This window comes from Vigna unguiculata, chromosome 2 (genome assembly GCF_037176805.1).
Source record: "Vigna unguiculata cultivar grain cowpea cultivar isolate G323 ecotype 2 chromosome 2, ASM3717680v1, whole genome shotgun sequence".
Taxonomy (NCBI): domain Eukaryota; kingdom Viridiplantae; phylum Streptophyta; class Magnoliopsida; order Fabales; family Fabaceae; genus Vigna; species Vigna unguiculata.
Window position 1 is genome coordinate 10324091 of NC_140793.1, and position 12649 is coordinate 10336739.

At 31.4% G+C, this 12649-nt stretch overlaps 1 protein-coding gene across 1 annotated transcript; it reads right to left on the reverse strand.

The window, feature by feature from the left end:
* Positions 1-8117: 8117 nt before the first annotated feature.
* Positions 8118-11912, reverse strand: LOC114174280 (CRS2-associated factor 1, chloroplastic-like). Its single transcript, XM_028059095.2, has 5 exons — positions 11103-11912; positions 9869-9996; positions 9498-9723; positions 9285-9412; positions 8118-9159 (listed from the first exon to the last, which is right to left on the reverse strand). The coding sequence occupies exons 1-5, from the start codon at positions 11881-11883 to the stop codon at positions 8515-8517; spliced, it is 1908 nt and encodes a 635-aa protein (XP_027914896.2). The 5' UTR covers positions 11884-11912; the 3' UTR covers positions 8118-8514.
* Between the last annotated feature and the right edge of the window lie 737 nt (positions 11913-12649).

The following is a 12649-nucleotide window of genomic DNA, read 5'->3' on the forward strand; positions in this document are numbered from 1 at the left end:
CAGTACTCTCGCTACTACTAAACGTAGACATGCTATCACTACTAGACATACCTGGTTTTGTTTTTTACGAGAAGATGTTGGTCGAAAGTGGGAACTAGTCGGACAGTATTACGTGCACAAGATCTCTGGATTCAGAATTCTCGCAAATGAAACAAGTAACCTCCCATCTGTTTTCAAATCCATATTTATAGTCCACGATCTCAAACGACGAAAATCGTCCCGCCAAAATGATACCCCAGACCAATCGACACCATCATTATGAAGGATATGACACTTCAAAACGACGGCGCCAAAACTTTTTCGATCTGACCAACTGACACCCCTTCAGCTACCTTCTGACAATTACAAATTCTTAGCCTTAACACTATTCACCACACTTAAAGACTGGGAGACTGGTGTATCACACCTAGCCGGTTCCGCTAGCATATTAACACATATCACCCTTGGCCGACAACTCATATCGGACAAGGCTGGGGGACTAGTGTACCACACCTAGCCAAGCTAGACCAAACAAGTAAACAATATGCATATCAAGGCAGCCAAGTATCTAGCCTAGTCCGGCTTAGCCTAACCTACACCAACGTAAGCCATCAAGACAAATAGCCGGCCTAGACCGACCACTCCAGCATATCCACTAAGTTTAGAACCTAGGCCGACCACTCTGACGAACTCAACATAATGGAGACGTCCACTTCCAATGAACCTTAAGGGCCTGGGTTTGGGCCCTAGCCCACTCACAAGCCCTACCTAGGGCCCAAGTCAAGGCCCAGCCCATGAAATGGTCAAAGGTCATTAATGCTCTATAAATACGCGTGGACCCCATCATTTAAAGGTACGCATTCATTAATCACTGATTTGACTTTAGGAGAACTTTGACTTACTTGAGCTTCGGAGACTCTTCTACAGGTAACCCCTCCTAGGTCCAAGCTAACATGTATCGACCGGGAAGAGGCCAACTGAGGAGATAGCGGACTACATGGTAAGGTGACGCTTGTGCCTAATCTATCTTATTTGTTCTCTGTAGGAACACTAGTGTTGCCATTATCCTCTTCAAAATTGCTACATTCACTTATCAACATGATAACATGATAAAATTAATGTCTCTTATTTTAAATCATATTTATCATCACTATTTAAAAATTAATATATATTTTTAACTTCTTATTTGTTTATACTAATTACTATAAAAAAATCATTTATCTCAAAAACATGTCAAAATATTATGTTGAACACATATATTTATATATTTTTTTAATGAAAATAAATAAGAGCAAATTAAATAAATCAATTTCTTAAGATGAACTTATATTCATAGTCTATGCACATGTAGTCACCTATCTATATATGTTTTTACAATAAAAGAAAAAATATACAAATTATTTCATATCATTCTTAAGTGGTTCTAATTGATCAAATGAAATTAAATTTATTGGGATAATTTAAAATTATAAATGTCAATAACAACTTCAAAAGGTGTGTAACAATTTAAGTTGATTTATTTCATTTTTCTATTTAAAAAACTAAAAAAAAAAATTAAAGTCATTCAATTATTAAAATTGTTTATTTATATTCCAAATACGTTTTGACAAATACAAATACTTTATTACTCAATTTGTTCAAAACGTATTTCTTATATTAAATTATAATATTTAAAAACAATTTATATTATTATAAACAAACTTACCATAACTTTTTATTATTCAATATTTTAATTAATAATTATTTTAAATAAATATCTCAATTTTATATATAATAAAATATATTATTTTAAATATTTAATAAATTTATATTTTATTAAATTCGTACGTTACACAAGCATATATATATATATATATATATATATATATATATATATATATATATATATATATATATATATATATATATATATATATTTCCAACACAACTATAAAATCACTAAAAGATTAACCTATTTCTTATATTAAATCACAATATTTAAAAAATTTATATTATTATAAAAAATTTCTCATAACATTTTATTATTCAATATTTTAATTAATAATTATTTTAAATAAATATCTCATAATTTTTCTTTTATATATAATAAAATATTATGATAAATATTCGATAAATTTATATTTTAATAAACCGTGCGTTGGACGAGTGAAAATACTTATATATATATATATATATATATATATATATATATATATATATATATATATATATATGTATGTATGTATATATCCTTACAAGAGGCACCACCACGTGTCCTTCGTGGAATTATGTCCTAACCTTGAGGCACCACCATGTTACCATCGTGGAATTACGTCCTTGTCTCGAGGCACCACCATGAACCCTCACCTCGAGGTTCATGGAATTAGGTCCTATCGTTGAGGCACCACCGGGGACTCCCCTTAGAAGGGTCCACAGAATTACGTCCATAAGATGAGGCACCACCACGAGCCCCGCTACAAGGGTCATGGAATTATGTCCTACATAAACCTTACTCATGCATTATCAATTAATCATGAAGTTCCTATGCATACTATTAACATGTCATTTAGTATGAGTGATCAACCATCAAATATATGTCATGCCAAGCTCATTTCCAATTCATTTATTCTCTCCCATACATACATAGTACATGCATATCCACCCCCTTTGTACATAATAAGTCAATGAACCAGCCAATCAAACAACCATCAACATTCATGAAACAAAGCATAGCAAAAACCCAAAAGAGGTCTCGCTCAAATTGGAATCCTCGCTCAGGCAAGAAGAGTGCTCTCGCTCAAGCAGCAGACTCTCGCTTAGGCGAGACTGCAACAATGGCTCCTGGAGAATTTCGCGAGCTCTCGCTTAGGCGAGGTTGTCTCGCTTGAGCGAGACAGTTCGTCGCTCAAAACACAGCCCCTCGTCTGGGCGAGCGCTCGAGTAGAAAAACTGGGCGAGTTCCTATTATTCTCGCCTGGGCAAGATGAGCTCGCCTGGGCAAGATGAGCTCGCCTGGGCGAGTATATCACTACTCACCACTGAACCACGCGTATTCAAACAGGGACTCGCTCACAACAACACCCAAAGCATTTTCATACTATCAGAAACAACATACTATCACAAAAACACGAAACAGGACCAAAGCACACCAAACAATGAATTAAAAGCATGAAGTCTAGCTTCCCTTACCTTGAATGGGAGCATTGAAGTTCACTGGGAAGGGGAAGGTACAGCGACCCAAACCAGCGTAGTAAAACTGGAAAACAGATGTATTATTATGCCTACTGTTTTAGATTCAACCCAATAGAGACCAAGGCACGGGAATGGAAAGAGAAGGGTAAAGTCTAAGTTCAACTTACCCGAATGAGACCTTAGAGTGAAACAACGGTTGCTCGGAGAATGCCCTAGCAGAGCTCTACGTTCAGCTGCAAGGGGGGTAGGGGAACAATCTTCTCTGAAAATTAGCAGAATGAGGCGTTAGGGTTAGGTTTAGGTGTTTTGGGCACTTCTTGGGCTGGCCTTAGGCCCAACAGATTGGGGCAGTCCCTTAGTTATTAGGGCAGAGAAATAAATTGGCTTTACAATATAACCTACTAATATAATATCACGCATATTTAAAAAATGTGTATACATAGACACTATCGCGTCTGTGTTTATGCTAGTAAATATAATAAATATATTGCATGGAAACAAAACTGATTATATGGGAGGAAGCAACTGTGATGAACAAGTTATGTTTTGAAGCTTTTGATAAAACCTTGAGAGATATTATGAGAGATAAAAATGAAGATAATGTTACCCTTTGGTGGATTGTGGTGTTGGGAGGTGATTTTAGACAAATTTTGTCTATTGTTAAAAAGGGGTCAAGATTTGATATTGTGAAGACATCAATAAACTACTTTGATTTGTGACAACATTGCACAGTTCTAAAGCTTTCAGAAAACATGAGATTAAGACTACAATTTTAAATTAAAGTGCAAGAACCATAAAAGAATTTACTCATTGAAATCTAAAAATTAGAGATGGACGTATTGATTTGAATGAAAATGGTGAAGGCAACATTTGTATAGCACCAATTCTTTTAATTCAAGATGATGAAAATCAAGAAATTCAATATGAGTGGTTTACTTTATGGTTTCTCAATGATATTTAAATGCTCAGGGGTTTCCAATCATAGTATTAAATTGAAAGTTGGTGTACCTATCATGCTTTTAAGAAACATTAATCAAGAAAACGTATAAAGTTGGTGATAAAATAATGTTATTTCTACTACAGTAATAACAAGCAAAAATGTTGGTAATAAAATATCCATACTAATAATAAACTTGACTCCTTATTCCAGCATGCCTTTCAAGTTTCAAAGGAGACATTTCTATATGCCTATGCTTTGACATGACAACAAACAAAAGTCAAGGGCAAACTCTTTCTAAAGTTGGACTTTATATTCCTCGCTCCGTATTCATTCATGGGCAACTATATGCAGCAATTTCTAGAGTAAAAACAAAAAAAAATGATTGAAAATAATAATTTTGAATGAAGATGGAGATGTAACCACTATAACTACAAATATGATTTACAAAGAAATATTTGAAAATCTTTAATAAGAGGTATACAAATTAATCTTACACTGATTATTTGTTAATTATTATATTGCATTCTTTTTCTTTTTCAAATCCAATTTTCAATTTAATAAAATTGTATCGATTCTATATTGTAGATTCTATATTGTAGATTATAATGACTTTCTGAACAATGAAATTATGTATGGATGTGTATAATAGGTGCATACATAAATCTTCAAAAAGTTCAAACTTTGTATCGGCCAGAATGAAGATTATTAAAACTAGTGATGTCATTATCCTCTTCAAAATTGCTACATTCACTTACAAACATGATAACATGATAAAATTAATGTCTCTTATTTTAAATCATATTTATCATCACTATTTAAAAATTAATATATATTTTTAACTTCTTATTTGTTTATACTAATTACTATAAAAAAATCATTTATCTCAAAAACGTGTCAAAATATTATGTTGAACACATATATTTATATATTTTTTTAATGAAAATAAATAAGAGCAAATTAAATAAATCAATTTCTTAAGAAGAACTTATATTCATAGTCTATGCACGTGTAGTCACCTATCTATATATGTTTTTACAATAAAAGAAAAAATATACAAATTATTTCATATCATTCTTAAGTGGTTCTAATTGATCAAATGAAATTAAATTTATTGGGATAATTTAAAATTATAAATGTCAATAACAACTTCAAAAGGTGTGTAACAATTTAAGTTGATTTATTTCATTTTTCTATTTAAAAAACTAAAAAAAAATTAAAGTCATTCAATTATTAAAATTGTTTATTTATATTCCAAATACGTTTTGACAAATACAAATACTTTATTACTCAATTTGTTCAAAACGTATTTCTTATATTAAATCATAATATTTAAAAACAATTTATATTATTATAAACAAACTTACCATAACTTTTTATTATTCAATATTTTAATTAATAATTATTTTAAATATTTAATAAATTTATATTTTATTAAATTCGTACGTTACACAAGTTAATATATATATATATATATATATATATATATATATATATATATATATATATATATATATATATATATATATATATCCAACACAACTATATAATCACTAAAAGAGTAACCTATTTCTTATATTAAATTACAATATTTAAAAACAATTTATATTATTATAAACAAATTTCTCATAACATTTTATTATTCAATATTTTAATTAATAATTATTTTAAATAAATATCTCATAATTTTTCTTTTATATATAATAAAATATATTATGATAAATATTCAATAAATTTATATTTTAATAAACCGTGCGTTGGATGAGTGAAAATACTTATTTATATATATATATATATATATATATATATATATATATATATATATATATATATATATTTCCAACACAACTATATAACCACTAAAAATTAACATATCTTTTATATTAAATCACAATATTTAAAAACAATTTATATTATTATAAACAAACTTATCATAATTTTTTATTATTCAATGTTTAATTAATAATTATTTTAAATAAATATATCATAATTTTTTTTAGGTTAAATATGTTTCTCATTCGTTAATTTTTAGTGAATTTTGTAATTTGTTCATTTAAAAATTTTGGACCAATTTAGTCCTTCATCTCTCGAAATACAAAAATTTGGTTATCTTAATCAAATTTTGTTAAATTTATTTAACATTTCAAGCATGTTTCATAATAGTATCGGACTTAATAATAAAGTAAAAATGTATCAAACAACATAGACAGCTTAAATACAATTCTGAATTCTAAAATGTATATGAAACATCAAATAAATCAAACAAAATTTGATTAAAAGAACTAAATCCACATATTTTAAAATATGAAGAACTAAATTGGTTTAAAGTTTCGAAATAGATTAATTTTAAAATTTACTGAAAGTTAAATAACTAAAATCGTATTTAACCTTTTTTTTTATATATAAAATATATTTTTATAACTATTTAAAAGATTTATATTTTAAAGGTAAATATGCTAAAGTATATATATATATATATATATATATATATATATATATATATATATATATATATATATATATATATATATATATATATATATATATATATATATATATAAAGAGGATTTTCTTTTTTGTGTTCATATCTCATAATACTAATTATATCCTTTACAATATAATTATTTATTAATTTTTTTAAAATTAAGGGTTATTTTTATCTATTTTCTATAATTTTTTTTATTCATCACCAATTAATTTCTCTATTCATTTTATTTTATTTTTAATAAATATAAATTTATTTTATATATTAATTTAATAACATTACACTATTATCACCTACTAACCTATTATAATTCATATTTAAAAAATGTGTACACAAACGTAATAGCTAGGGATGTCAACGGGGCGGGTAGGGTACGGGTAGTAGCTCCCTCGTACCCTACCCGTTGAATAAATATTCGCCCCGTACCCATACCCATATTCGTCGGATATCCGTTATGCGGGTACCTGTCTATTTTTTTCATATCCACAGGTATCACCCGCAGATATTTACAAAATTATTTAAAAAATAAATATTTAATCATAAATTCAAATAAAATAAAATAAAATCCATCATTGTCATAAATTTTAAATCAAGTTCAAACAAACTTAAGTCTATACAAGTTCAAATAATTATAAAAATAAATATAATTAGTGTTTTGATCAATAAGCTCACTCTCTCCGATTGATTCCTAAAAGATAATCAAATGATAAACCCCAATTACCACGTGCCAAGTATTGTTATTTTGATTCCATCATTTGACAACAAGCATACCATAAACGTCAAAGTCTATATAGGGTTTGATGTATATTTCCAATTTCAAAAAAGTGAAAAAAAAAATGTCAAGGAGTGTACTTGGAAGAAGACAACGTACCAATACTTGAAGCTGGAAGCTGGAAGAATGAAGACAAGAAAATAAGATGTGCAACTTAGAAAATATTAAATCAAAATGTTTTTTACTAATATATATATATATATATATATATATATATAAGGGTATTTTTGTGAATTAAAGTTTAGCGGGTACGGATATCCATAGGTACGGATACTATGATACCCGTACCCGTCCCGTTAACATGCGGATATCAAAAATACCCGTACCTGCAGGTAGCAAGTATCCATTTTTAATATCCGTTTCCTACCCATTGCGGGTTTTATCCATTGATACCCGCGGATACGGATATTTTTGACATTTTTAATATCCCTAGCGATAGCACCTTTGTGTATACTAGTGTGTATATATATATATATATATATATATATATATATATATATATATATATATATATATATATATATATATGTTCCCAACACAACAACCTATATAACCACTAAAAGATTTCTCAGCGGGTTGAATTAAATCAATTAGTTGTATTTCTTTCTCCCTTATTTCTTCTTTCATAGACCTTCTTAATAGGAGGTCATATCCTAACAGAGACTGGCAGAGAAAAATTGAAAATACGTTACAGCGATGGAGAAATGTTTATATAGAATATAGTAAGATGAGCCAAATAGTTCTTCCTCACCTGAGTGACTCTAGATTCGAAATACAGATAAAACCAGTGAATAACACTCGAACATTTTATAAACTGTACATAATGCATAAAAAAAGTGAAGCGCGAGAAAATTTCTGCCAAACAAGTGGAAATAGATAACCTACTCTAGTGTCACAGAAAACAGAAGACTAATACAAATAGAAATTTGAGTTAGAACTTACAAGGATTCTGACTCTTCAAATATTTCCTGTGACTTCTTACAATCATAAGCTGTCTGGTAGTTTATAAAGAGGCTAAGGTGGAGTTGATTTAGAAAAAGCCAGAGGTTTGATAAATGTAGTCATCATCCAAAAATTTATCATCTAAAACAAGAGCACGGCCTTGCTCAACAGCTTGGTCCAACAGCAGTAAAAGTACTTCTGTACAAGGTGCACACCTTTATAAAGAGGCTAAGGTGGAGTTGATTTAGAAAAAGCCACAGAGGTTTGATAAATGTAATCATCATCCAAAAATTTATCATCTAAAACAAGAGCACGGCCTTTCTCAACAGCTTGGTCCAACAGCAGTAAAAGTCCTTCTGTACAAGGTTCACACTTTGATGGCTCACTAACATCTGCTTCGGAACCATCAAGAAACTTATCTGAACGAGGATCTGCTACAGTGCTGGCAGAACTTTTATTAGTACCCGGTACCATTTGTGGTGTGCAAGAAAAGGCCATGACACCTTCTGTGATTTCAACTTCACATGTTTTCATAGGGAGTGAAGCAGCACCTGAAACATCAGACACAGGTAGCTTGCTATTTTCTGTGAGACAAGGCACAGTTTTGTGCAAACTCAAATCATGTGAATTAGATAAAATGCTTATGTCAAGAGGTTCATTGCATAGATGCTCAGCTCTATTCTTCTGTAGACACGCCGCTGACAATTTACGGGCATCTGGAGTCAGTTTACTAGAATTTCCGTTGTCAACATTAACTTTAGTGGCTTCCGTGTCATCATCTCTGGGATTTGGTAAAGAAGGCCTCCAATTCGGTCCTCTCCACATAAGTATGTGGTCATCTTCAAATGAAAGCAATACGCATGGAACAAGATCCTAGAGTCAATGAACACATGGAAGAAAAAGATGTTTATTATAGCACCATTGAAAATTTTACATTACATAAGTCAATGCCTATTATCTTCAACATTGAATTCAAAGTTAAGTGAACATGGTTATACCTTTAGTTTTGCTCCAATCTTTTTATAGTCACTTGTATTTAGTTCTTGGCAATTTATTCGCACAAGGTCACACTGTTCAAATGCCTCTCTGACATTAGTCACAAGGTCCCAATATACACCATTTTTTGCTGCAACAATAAAATGATAGGGACGTGTTAGCTTGAAGAAAGAACAAGAATCGTTAAATTGTAATGAATCTCCAAAAAAGTCTACCTAGTTTGCGGATGGGCATCAGGACCCTTCCCTTTTGACGCATTTCAGTTGCTTCGTCAAGTGTTAAACCTTCTGGAACTCGTTTAATCAGCTTAGGATATACCGGAGACACCGGTCTCCACCACATAAGAGGAAATCGTGGTCGTGTTTCATAGTTATAGTTTCTCCCCCTGAAAAGGTACACTGTGCCAAAATGTCGGTAAATGATTTCCCCCCCAGTTCTTTCCTGGCAAAACCAAGACAACATGACACAGGACCCAAGATGAGTTTCTTATTTCCAGTGGATTCTCAAAAGCGTAAAAGGCATATATTCATTTAAGTGGTAAGGGCACCAAGCAAAGTATAAGAGATTACAAACAGAAGAAACAAACCTCTAACTGCTGGCACACATTATCCATGTCAACGGTACACACTCCTCTGCATTTTATCTTGCACACACTGCTCCTCATCCAATATGTATGAATGTTTTCCAACATGTTATGTGTCAAACCATCCCTGCCTAAATCAGAAATTTGAGTGCATAGACAAAAGTTTATTTCCCATTCCTAATAACCAGTTAAGTGCATAAAAGTGATCCCCTCAGCCTCATCCAGAATAGACTATTTTCCACTCCTCATTCAGTGTTCAAATAATCTTCTACAAATAAGGTTTCTTGAAAGCACAAAGCTTAAGTTCAAAAGTTAAGATTTTACCACAGCATCAAACCAACTTTAAATATCACATTTTAGTGTATTAATGACAAAGGTAAAAACACTGCGAGAGAAACATACAAAGACTCTTCAACAAATTTTCCCGTATACCCTTACCAGAGAAAACGGAAAATAAAAATTCAATCATAAACTAAAATCAAATTAAGCACTTGCAGTTTTATAAAACTTCTGTCCTGAACTGTAACTCGTGAAAGATGCACAATTTTTTTCTATAATAAATAATTATGAAGAAATTTATTCGATTGACTTAAAACACTTGCAGAATTGGATCTAAGTATTATTGCTCATAAGAATCATACAATTTTTTAAAACAAAGTGATATAAACTGCAAAACACAGATGGTAAACACGAGGGAGCCCTCCATTAGGACTCGCATACATACACCAATAATAATCAAATTATCATATTTGTCATCAAAGGAAAAACACTAAAATAATGTTTAACTGAGGAATGATTCACATACACCTTGACTTTATGGACACTTATTACACACTAGTTTCACATAAGCGAGCCCCGTATAAGGGAGGGCTCCATAAGGATTCGCATACATACACCAATAACAATCAAATTATGATATCTGTCATCAAAGGATAAACACTAAAATAATATCTGTAATGATTCACATTCGCCTTGATTTTGTGAACACCTATTTACACACTTATTTTTCCTTTCTATTTCTCTTTTCATCATGGCACATAACCTTTAAACCTATCACTTTTACTCTTTCAATCAATGTGTATATTAAGTGGTGATCAACCTTTTCGGTGTAGATGAATAATCAGTAAATCCGGAACTTTATTTCTAACTGGTTGATCATTTTTACACAGACATCAAAATTAAATTATTTTATAAATTTAAAAACAAAACATCAGCCGTAATACATAAAAGAAAATACCAATATGCAGTTGGCGCGAATATTTCTCCGCCCTCTTAACCAAGCGATTGATCTCATCCTTAGTCAACGGTTCTCCCAACACCTTCTTCCTCGACTCCCAAATCGGCAAGGCCAAACGGACTAGTTCAGCTCCCTCCTCATCCGACAGCGGCGGATCGAGCAAGTGGAACTCCGTCACGGTCGTCTTGCTCGGCGGTACCGGGTTCCGCCCGGTCCACGGCCGCGGCAAGGTGGGCGGTCCGAACGGCGCGAACGGTGGCTCGCGCAATTTCACTGGATTTGCTTTCGGGGTCTCCGTGTAACTGAACCTGAAGTCGAACGGCGCGCCTTCGACGATATAAGACACTCCGTCCTCACCGATTTTCACGTTTTCCGGCCCCGGTCGAAACTCAAGTCTCTCGACTCGTGAAACCACCGGATGCCAATCGAGCAAGGATTTCGGTTTTGGCGGTGGTTTAGAGTATTTCGATTTTTTTCCCGGAATTGAAGGTTGCGACGGAGCGGAGGGGGTTCCGAGGGATTTGAAAGTTTCGGAAGTGGCGGAAACAGCGGCGGTGGTGGCAGTGTTGATGATGTTATCGGCGGCGATGTTGCGGCGAGTGCGGCAGATTTCGTCTTCGATTTCATGGAGCGTTCGGCGGCGCTGGTTGAACTTCTCTGCGTTGGCGTTGTTCCAACGCGAGAAACGTAGCTCCGTGGAAGAACGTTCGCGGGTCGGGGTGTGGTTAACGAGTGGGGAAAATATGGGTAATTGGATTGCCACCTTCAGTAACACATCCATCTCTTCTCACGATTCTGCAGTGCCATAAACCCTTCGTAAAACTCAAACACAAGGGGTGTTTTGGGAAATAAATCTCACTTCAGATAATTTTACGTATTTTGAGTTTTTTTTATAAAATAATATTGAGAAAATAAATAATAAATATTTTTTAATTTCAAGTTTTGAATAAAATCAACATGAAAAATGATGTATAAGTTTAGAAATTTAATATATCTATAAAAATATAATTTAATAAATTTTGTAAATACAAATAATAAATTATATGCAAAAAATAATTTTTTTTAAATAATATTGAGAAAATAAATAATAAATATTTTTAAATTTTAAGTTTTGTATAAAATCAACATGAAAAATGATGTATAAGTTCAGAAATTTAATATATCTATAAAAAGTATAATTAATAAATTTTGTAAAAAAACAAATAGTAAATCATATGCAAAAAATAAAGAGTACACTCTCTAAAAATAATAAGATTAAATATGATTTTTGTTCCTTAATTTTGAGTGAAATTTGGAATTAATCATTCTTTTAAACTTTAGTTCCAATTTAATCCTTAACTCAAAATATGTGTGAATTTAGCCATTTTAACCAAATTTTGTTAAGTTTATTTGATTTTTCAAACGAGTTTCTCAATTGACTTTGAAACGAAAATGTATCAAACCACACAAACAACTCAAATGCTATCATGAAACGCATTTGAAATATTAAATAAACTTAACAAAATTTGGTTAAAAAGACTAAATTCACACATTTCAAAAGATGAGGG

Bases quoted from the DNA above. Each gene is read 5' to 3' on its own strand.
- LOC114174280 (XM_028059095.2), bottom strand. From the start codon at position 11,883: ATGGATGTGTTACTGAAGGTGGCAATCCAATTACCCATATTTTCCCCA. The intron at 9,997-11,102 runs GTATTTTCTTTT...TTTCTGATTTAG, and splicing joins TTCGCGCCAACTGCATATTG to GCAGGGATGGTTTGACACAT. The intron at 9,724-9,868 runs GTTTGTTTCTTC...TGGTTTTGCCAG, and splicing joins ATGTGTGCCAGCAGTTAGAG to GAAAGAACTGGGGGGGAAAT.